The sequence below is a fragment of the Malaya genurostris genome, chromosome 1 (assembly GCF_030247185.1).
Source record: "Malaya genurostris strain Urasoe2022 chromosome 1, Malgen_1.1, whole genome shotgun sequence".
NCBI lineage: Eukaryota > Metazoa > Arthropoda > Insecta > Diptera > Culicidae > Malaya > Malaya genurostris.
In genome coordinates, this window is record NC_080570.1 from 111228290 (window position 1) to 111238410 (window position 10121).

The window sequence follows — 10121 nt, forward strand, 5'->3', positions numbered from 1 at the left end:
ACTGCCTAAACACAGCATTTGACAGCGAACTCGAACCAAAGAACCAAAATTTTCGGCTTCGAGCCAATTGTATGCATATGACAATCGTGCCACCGGGGTAGACAAAACATGTCGAACTATCGTTTGAAGGCCAACTTATGTCAACTGTTTTTCGGCCAAATAGGCGTACACCGTTTATAGTATAAACTTAATTTTTCTGGGTTTTTCTGGTGCGTGTACTTGTATCTGATTGACATAAAAACTGTCAAGCTTTCAATGACATTCACTCTTCAATTTTTTCACTCACTACAGTTTTTCAGTGAACAAATACTCGATAATATAGGATATTCGGATATTTTTTGGATTAAAACATGTAAAATTGTTTCTTTCGAGTGTAACGTTAGCAACGGACAAAGTTGTAATAAATATGGCTAGTGCAAGCGAGAGCTCGGATGAGTTTTTCGATGCAGAAGATGACAACGCCAACAATATACTCCGTAATTCCATAAGCACCATCCCTGCTGGCAGCAAGTGAGTAATGAATAGTTCAATAATATAACATGATATCACTGCATTTAAATACCCACACAAAAAATATTTGTATAAGAAAAACAAATTCGTCGGTCGATCTATAATTGTTTCGAACCAATACGCATTCGTTATATATTGATATGATACAATAAATGGACATGTAATTTTTGTGCCTGTTTCATTTATGATGGAAAACAATGTAGCTAACGTAGAACAAAAATCACAAGTAGTCAACACAAGACTCAGTAATGTTTTGCTTTGTTTTCTTGGTTAATCTTATTTCAGAAAGCGATCATTGAAATTGCACACCGAGGAAGAAGTGAAATATGTTGACTCAACCGGAAAGTCGACTGGTGAACTCAGTAGCAATTCGAGTCAACAGTTGCCGTCTCAGATGCTTTTGCAACATAAAGAGGAATATAAGTTTGTCGAACCAAAAACGGTAGGATCTTTAAATTTTCTTTCAAATAATTCCGTTTTTTTTTTCAATTTGCATGTTCACGTCTATATTAGTTTTGATTGCGAAAAAATAATGATGTGTATGTGCAAAAAATGCTTATTTTTATAAGCTGTCAGGTCTCTCGACGGTTTATTTGTGCTCAAATAGGAATTGCCAATAGATGCGAGAGCTACTGTGAACAAGAACAAAAGCTTCTATTATACTGTATATCATACTCCAGAATTGTGTTCGAAAGTTATTTTACAAGCAACGGACAGTACTAGCTTGTGTTGCATGATTAACTGCTTTAAAAATGCTTCTTGAGTTTTGTAAGCCTGTCTAGTTTTTTTGTGTTTTATTTTTGACTTGTCAGAAATATCTTTGTAAGTGCTATTTTAGTGCTTAGTCGCACTTAAATTTATTCAAATCTTGGCACATATGGTGTAATTAATAATGTAATGAAACGATATACTCGTGGATTTAATTGTTAATTAAACTAAAAGAAATTGATTGTCTTGGTTAAAAATCCATAACACATTATTCTCATAAAAGCACAATTATTCACTTTTTTGCAATCAATATACTTGGATTTTGTCTATAGTTTCGGGGTTTTTAAATGTTAACTGTTGGAAAAATAAAACATTTATTGTATACAAAAAAAAACTTCTTTTATTTGTAGTTTGGTAGACAGCGATTTCGTGAACTGCGTCAATGCATGCAAAATGACGAAGACGAGAATCCTGGAAATACCCTAACACCTGACTCACAGGTATTGTAATGATATATTTGTTAATATCATGATGTCATTTCAAATGTTCCTCTAAAACTAACCCGTTACAACTCGTACTGAGCGAGGCAGGTTGAACTACTTCAGATACTAGATCTTTTCAATATTTTTTTTTAAAGTACACACCACAAAGCAACGCTGATGCTAATACCGGTGACAATTTTGGCAGTAGTAGTTTCTCTTTTTAATAAAAAAAATGAATAGAACGCATGAAGCATGAAGTTTCAATCTATCTTTTGCGCGCGTTCGCTATTGTGTCCAACTAATGTATTTTTACGGCTCAGGCTGATTTGTATGAGTTCAGCGCTGCTACTAATCGCTCTTTTATTTCGGGCTCGTACATTGAAGTAGACTTCTAGTTTAATGTATCTCTTCATAACAACAAATATTTATTGAATTTCATTTTTCGAATATTACAGAACAGTTCAGTTGAAGGAGTTTATTCTTCGACTACACGGACGTCGCACCCTTTCCGGGTAATTGAAGGGGATGCACTGAGCATTCAAAGCATGACATCACTAGGTCGCGTAGGAAGAATTTTGGCTGGTAGTGCGAGTGTTGATGCCAGTGGTGAGTTTCCATAATAATTCATAACAATTTTATTTGTCATGAAACATGCATTGCATTTTGATTTCACAGTGCTAAGCACAGGCAAGGAGTCGTTATATGTTGCAGTTTCTACGTCATCTGCGCCACAGTCTCTGATTGCGGTGCCGTCATCTTCTTCTCGAGATACGCAACTAAGCGGGAGCTCTTCCATTCCGTCGAGCACAGGTGTTCCCAGTACGGAATGCATAAGCACAAATAAATACGGTTCCAACGAAGAAGGCGAAATGCACCAAGAGAACACTGCTTCTAGTGATAATGTTAGTGATTATCGCATTAATATGAATGTGCCTCTTCAAGGTAATGTGTTTATGTTTACTATTTCATTGATTCAAACCATTTCATATTTTCATCCTTTTATAATTCAAAGTAAGACTGATGACATGAAAAACAAAACTTATTCAAATTGATAAGGAAAAAAACGATGCCGTATCTTCAAAATAGAATAAACAAGATATTCACGTATTTGGTATTACGTTTGCCTTAAAAAAATGGACTGTATTGTATGTTGATGGAAAAAAGCTATTGATAAAGTTCCAATGGAAGGTATTTATTTAAGCAAAATTCTACGCCCTTGCAAGCGGCCTTCCGGTAGTTAACCGAAACATTCGTTATTGCGGACGAAAACTACTATATAAATACTACTATAAATTTCACCGTTCACGGCCAGTCCGGAGCGAAAAAAGAGCGGTTTTGACATCTCCTTCTCGTTGATTGTCAGCCGCAAAAGCACCTTCTTGGGGAACTTGGTGAGTGAAATGAGCTTCACCTCGTAGCTCGCTTCCTGTGTGGAAAATCCAGGTGACAATCATATTCAGTTGCTGCCGCTGTACCATGCCATGCAGTTCCGAAGCCAGTGGAAGCGACTTCCGCTTTCTGACATGCATGTTCATGTTCGCCAAGTACTTGTTCGCAGTTTGACCGGTTCCAGGCCAAGCACACGCAGCGATGTACCCACTTCTCCCTCGGTCTTCCTCTTAAGCCTCCTTTGTAGCTTCTTGTCGTTCAAGGTCGTTGACCATCTGGAATCGGGCTTTCTTTCGATGCAAATTTTTTTGTACAATAGTGCCAAGATGTTGTATATGCCGGAACGGACGTATCCGGCGTTCAAAAAGTGCCGCATGATGTCCGTTTCCGATGCGGCGGAGTACCGTTCTTTTAACGCGCACATTTATGAATGGAGTTGCTTCACTGTTTTTGCCATCACGATTAGAATTTGATTCATAGAGCTGTCAAATTTTGTATGCTGACTCATGAGTTACTATTATTGGTACTGCATGGATAGTTTCGTCGATGTGGGTGAAAGTAAACACATGAAAAATCGGCAATTTTTTGCCATTTTTTAAAATTAATACAAAGTTATTGATTAATCGATATATTCACGAATACGGTTTTCCAGATAAACTGATGTAGTTGGTCAAAGCAACGATGTGTTACTTCCGAGGATCTGGGATGCCCTCGAGTCCCAGGCAAGGTGACTCTCTTGTCTCTTGTTCAATATTTCTTTGAAGGTATAATTAGAAGAGCGTGGATCAACACGACTGGTACGATACAGCTTTTCGATTCCGCTGACTACATCGATTTCGTGACATGTAACTTTGAGTAGATGATGGAAACATACAGCGGACTGACAGCTGAAGCTAACCATCAATATGTATGTCCATTCAATCCCGCATCATTAACTGGCACATCTGTCAGTTCAATCGGTAAATGAATATGAAAATTTTGCTGGGACGAGCTCCGTCTCGGAGTTGATTTTTCGAAAATTTTTATTATTTCATAGTCTTTTCGTAGTCTGTTTTTTGTTCAATAGCGATAGAAAATTTTACGATGCTCATGACAGCTTAATTTAGTTAATTCGATTCATGTTTGATAAATCTTTCCCTTAAATATCTACAAAATTATTCAACGCACTGCTCTGGTCAGTCGCTTTCCTCCTTGTTGGAGAAACTTGTTTTTCATCACCTCGACCTTACTAGTGGAGTTTTTTTTATGAAGATCCGATTCCAATCCTTTCACGCTTACCTGTAACGATTTTTGTTCAGCCACAGATCGGTGATGGGACTGCGTGCCTATGATATTTTTTCCATTCTGCCATGACCAGTTAATGCCCTATAACATATTTATAATTTAGCTGTCAGTACAAGCTAACATCTTAAGGGCTACTAGAAGGATGAAAATGCAGAAGGCCTAGGAATTTAATAGATGAACTTGCAAAACGCTCAAATGGTTCAATATAAAACGAGTTTCGTTCTGTATTTTCCGATCATAGTTAACTTAAAATGGAAGTTTGGTTCTGAAATAATCCTAGAGTCTTTGATTTATAACAAGAAGATCGTATTATTGTTTTAAATGATGTCGTATAGTACTCATGTCAACAAATAACTTCTTTCCAGAACCAGATGTCATAGCTAGTACAAAGCTCGCGCACTCCAAAACAACCGATAGTTTAACCTGTTCCGGTCCAATTGCTCCACCGAGACGGAAAAAGAAGACTCGAAAATTATCAAGTAGTTCTTCCGAACAGTTCAACATGAATGAAGGTCTTAAACTTCCTCCGGCTGACAATTCTTCCTGCGAGCTCACAGTGAAATTACCATCTGCGCAATCATGTACTACAGGCCGTAGTTCAGAGTATTCAACAAACAGTGCACCAGCTGAAACCACTAGGGTTCCCCCGAGTCCGGCGACATTGGAATCGATCACTCGTGAAATCGAAAGTTCCTTCAAAGATGCCGCGAATGCGTTTTCCAACGGAAGTTCTACAATCAGCGGTTTACACGAGAACAATAGTGAAACTCGTAAGCCGTTGCTTGGTTCAACGGGACGGATATCAAATTCTTTGGGAAATTCTTCGATTTCTGTTAATTCGAAACCTAGTCCATCGAATAGTGTGAAAAGTAATTCGGCACCAGCAAGGGTTAGTTCTATCGATCCCACACAAGGTTTAAACATCTATAAAGCAACCAAGGGACAGTACGTTGTGAAACCAACGGATGGTGCATTTAATAAGGCTCAAGGACCGTCTAGAGAGGAAATCGAGCGTGTAGAAAAAATAAGACAAGAAATTATGGGAAATACAGCAGTTACGCGGGCTAGTCTGTCGGGCACTGGGACGAATAGTTTGGGTAGCGGTACCAGATATAGTTCATCACTTGCTAAACATATGAATTTGAAGGAACGGCGAAAATCGGCAGGAGATGAAGATTTGTTTAAACAACTTAACATCTATGTAAAAACCAGAACAGACTCTGGAAAACAATTGACGGATATGGAGATTTTGGAACAAATTCCAGTCAAAAACTTGGATACTGGAGAAAATTTCCCACTATCAGCGGTAGAAGAAAAGTTACCACAATGTATCAACCCATTGTCACTGCACATAATGAGATTAACTAGTCATATCCCGGAATCAGATGAAGAATCTGTTGGTCCACCACCGGGCTCAGAAGCTCCTCCAGGATATGAGGAAGACCTCGAAATCGAAGAAGAAGGTGGTCGATTGAAAAGAAAAACTGCCAAAATAAAAAGATTTTTCCGTTCAACTGCAAAGAAAACAGTAGATAAGGCTAAATCGATTGCTTCTGAGGTATCTCATGCTAGACACAAGGAAGACGTTGCAGATATAGAGGATGTTATGAATCCTGAGCAAAATATCAAAATAAAAGCATCAAGTACCAATAAAGGCCCATATGAGTTTACCAAGCTTCAACATGTTCAGGATTTGTCTGGAGAACACACTGGAGCGGTGTGGTGCATGAAATTCAGTTCTTGTGGTCGTCTTTTGGCCACCGCTGGGCAAGATCGTCTTCTTCGGATTTGGGTTTTGAAAGATGCTTTCCCCTTCTTTCAGGATATGCGCACAAAGTATAACGCAGCTGATCAGAAATCTTCACCAACACCATCGCAGGAATCACTAGTCTCACATCACTCAGCGGAAGAAGCTATAGCCCTAGCAATGGCCGCTGAAAATTCTCCTGGTCCGTTCATGCCGAAATCTTTTTGCACTTATTCTGGCCACACCTCCGATCTGTTGGACGTATCCTGGTCTAAGAATTACTTCATTTTATCTAGCTCGATGGACAAAACTGTGCGACTGTGGCATATTTCTCGTAGGGAGTGCCTGTGCTGTTTCCAACATATCGATTTTGTTACAGCCATTGCGTTCCATCCTAGAGATGATCGATACTTTCTCAGTGGCAGTTTGGATGGAAAATTGAGATTATGGAATATTCCTGACAAAAAGGTTGCACTATGGAACGAGGTAGACGGACAAACGAAATTGATAACGGCCGCCAACTTCTGTCAGAATGGAAAATTTGCCGTTGTAGGATCATATGACGGACGATGTTTGTTCTACAATACCGATCAGTTGAAGTATCACACTCAGATTCATGTTCGATCTACGAGAGGAAAAAATGCGATTGGTAGAAAAATAAGTGGAATAGAACCGATGCCTGGTAAGTACATTAAAAAAACTGTTAACGACGTTGTTGAGATAATTCAAATAATACTTTCCACAGGCGAAGATAAAATTTTAGTTACATCGAATGACAGTCGAATCCGATTGTATGATCTGAGGGATCTTAATCTGAGTTGCAAGTATAAGGGCTACCTAAATGTTTCGTCGCAAATCAAAGCATCTTTTTCGAATGATGGCAAGTACATCATTTCCGGTTCAGAAAATCAGACGATATACATTTGGAAAACACATCACGACTACACGAAGTTAAGTTCGGTAAGTAAGATAATTACAACAGCTGACTAATTGTTAGGATTTCGTTGACTTCAAGAAATTGCTTTTTGCAGTATGATTTTCAAAGTAGGAATAGTTTAAAAAAACATAGATTCAAACATAACGATTACAAAATGACTTCAAAACTGACTAACTATTCAATATTACATTATTGTGCTTCGCTCTTAGTAGATATTGCATATTTGAACACTTATGTCTTTTTAAATTTTAGGTTAGACGAGATCGCAGTGATTTCTGGGAAGGGATCAAGGCACACAATGCCACAGTCACATGTGCTATATTTGCACCACACCCAGAGGCCATTATCAAACCAGACCTCGATGACGAAATTAATGCGGATAATGTGAGTTTTTTTTTGCATCTTGTCAGCATGACAATTTATAAATGTGTTAATTTTTATTTTTCGATTTATTTTTTGCCTACCGCAGATCTCCATCACTCAGCCAGCCGATCCGTTGGTGGAGCAGCGGAAAAAGGGTTGTGGTGGTTACGTACTGATTAGTGCAGATTTTAATGGTTGTATAAAAGTTTTCATCAATAAGACAAAACCTAAGCATAGTAGCTTGCCATATACAGCCATACTCGATTAATGGTCAGATGTGATTGGTGATAAAGTTCGGAATAGCATCAAAGCTGCACTACTACAGTAGAAACAAAGTTATTTTGTTATAAACAATGTAATCCAGATGATAGAGCGAAAGTCAAAGGCAGCACTGTCATACGAGTTTCGTTATATAACTTTCGCAAAGAAATATTGGTTTATCAGAAGATCACGTGACACCAACATTAGGTTACAAATTTGTCCGTTCAACATGGAAAGCCGCATTTCAGGTAATGACGAAAAATCAAATTAGGAAGTGCAGTATAGATTGTTGTTTGTATAGAGATCAATGATTTAACTAATCTTGATAGAATTTTGGTGTATTGGTTTCGTACTATGGATTCAAGTTACTATAGATTGCATAAAAGAACAAAAAAAATCTACAGCATTTTTAATCTTCCCATGTCTAATCTCATAGAAATTGCCTGCGCACACTTATATATGTTAGTTTTTCCTTAGATTATATCTTTCCACTTTTGGTATTATTGCAATTTATACATTGATGTTATTTAGGGTTCCTCGATTAAAAAAATACTAATTCGTTGTATGTCCGTGACAAATAACTATTTTCCGTGAGGATAGGGCAATCGAAGTGTGTTTTTTATTGTAATCTAGAAAGTACTGCTGCTAAGAATACTATAGTGCTGTTGTTGAAAGGTGTAGTTTATAACAAAAGGTTACCTAATTTATTATTGTATATATATAGCGATTTTGACGCTGATGTTTTGAAGCGCAATTGAAAGATTGAGAAATTCCATACTGTTCGTTATTTGCGTAAGGTTAGTATTGCCTTCGTCCAGTGGCTTGTCGTCCTTATGTGTGCACTGCACAACCAGTCAAATTAACTGCATTTCAATCCGCATTCAATCATTTTTTAGATTCTTCATTTATGCGATGAAATTAGGTCGGATGGTACCGACCGAATAAAATATAATGAGCGATTTTGTCTACAGCACAATATGCACAAATTCACCATAAGCTGCTTGCGTAGATTCAAGAAGACAAGCAATTACTTTTGTTCTGTTTGTCACTTTTGGCTTTTCTGAGAACTTGTATACGCACCTTCGAGAGACGCTTCAGTGACTTATGTTCATGGCAGTTGAAAACAAATTGCTGTCTCAGTTGCAACGTCGAAGCGGTTTTATTGATGATGCTATTGACAGATTTGCTGGATGTGCTGAGCACCGAATTCTTCTATTGCATCGATGATGCGAAATAAGTTTAATAAAAGAAACCCCATCCAAAAGTGTATTGTTATTTCATTGTGTTGAAAAACACAAGCGAATATCCATTCCTCAATCTGTCAAAAAACAGTTAATTCGTACGAACGAAAATTCTCATTCTAGTTTACAGACGAATACACTGAGGTCTCTTTTTACGCGGGGGATACGTACCGCGTAAAAAAACCGCACAAAAAAAACTGCGTAACTTCGGAAATCCGCGTAAAAAAACGCCTAACTTCGGAAACTCGTGTAAAAAAACCGCGCAACTTCGGAAATCCGCGTAAAAAAACCTCAAAACTTAAGAAAAAAAATTTATGCCAAATATCTTAGAAATACATGTACGTCGATCGATTCGAAATATTCCGATCGAATGTGCAATTTCCATTCTGCATTCCGTTCGAGTTGGGTATGAACTCGAATATCATTCGTTCGAGTTGTTCAGTTTTCGAGCATTACTCGTTCGACTTGCGCACGTATTACTTCTGTTCGGTTTAGAATCGTTCTAATCTGTTTATACAATTGTGACGGTTTCGTTTACTAAGAAATGAATAATATAAAAAGAACGTGTAAGTAGTGTTGACAGCTTTGATGGTTGGTGTTCGAAATTTCAAATGTTCCCGAACGAGAGTCGATCGAATCGTACAAGTCGAATGGAATAAAGAATAGAAAATTTGAACATGAACGAATCTGTAGATTCGTTCGTATCACAAAACCGTCGGAATGCAGAATCGGGATGAATATTTCCCGATGGTAAGAAGGTGATCGATTTAGTTTTCTGTGTGATGGTAAGATGATCTCCAGGTGGCCTAGTGGATATCCTCGCGGGGGAAGAAGGTACTTCGGACTACCATTCCACGAGAGGCTGCAAAGTTTTCGCTTTATTGGTTGTTGTCGTTTGATGCCGCGTACAGGATGTGTAACCCGATCACTGGACTGTACATTGCCTTCCGGCTAAACTGACCGTCCATGTCACCGATTACGAGTTTCACTTGTCACCATGGGCAGCTATCGTAGGTTCGTTTCAGCTGTGCGTGGAATGCTTTCTTCTCTTTATCGGAACGCGCTAATGCATCTCTCCCGAAACTATGAAGCCGGTTCCTAGTACACTAGATGCATCACCACCAGAAGCCCACTTTTCTATACCTTCTCTCCCGTCCAACAAAATTCTTACAGTGCTACGACATCGAATTTGCGTGCAG

General features: G+C 38.3%; 1 protein-coding gene across 2 annotated transcripts; it reads left to right on the plus strand.

Annotated features, from left to right (window-relative positions):
* Positions 1–253: 253 nt before the first annotated feature.
* LOC131425406 (WD repeat-containing protein 44) lies at positions 254–8414 on the plus strand. 2 transcript variants are annotated; one of them, XM_058587281.1, is made up of 9 exons: positions 254–510; positions 796–952; positions 1629–1718; positions 2156–2306; positions 2376–2642; positions 4739–6802; positions 6866–7080; positions 7310–7441; positions 7527–8414. In XM_058587281.1, exons 1-9 carry the CDS (start codon positions 407–409, stop codon positions 7686–7688), a joined length of 3342 nt encoding a protein of 1113 aa, XP_058443264.1. In that variant the 5' UTR covers positions 254–406; the 3' UTR covers positions 7689–8414. The 2 variants fall into 2 exon arrangements, with proteins under 2 accessions (XP_058443264.1, XP_058443266.1); XM_058587283.1 differs by lacking the exon at positions 1629–1718.
* Positions 8415–10121: the final 1707 nt, after the last annotated feature.

What these genes read in the sequence shown, in the direction of transcription:
- LOC131425406 (XM_058587281.1), top strand. Translation starts at nt 407, where the DNA reads ATGGCTAGTGCAAGCGAGAGCTCGGATGAGTTTTTCGATGCAGAAGAT. An exon ending in TGCGAGTGTTGATGCCAGTG is followed by an intron (nt 2,307 to 2,375) that starts GTGAGTTTCCAT and finishes TTGATTTCACAG; the next exon opens with TGCTAAGCACAGGCAAGGAG. An exon ending in ACGAAATTAATGCGGATAAT is followed by an intron (nt 7,442 to 7,526) that starts GTGAGTTTTTTT and finishes TGCCTACCGCAG; the next exon opens with ATCTCCATCACTCAGCCAGC.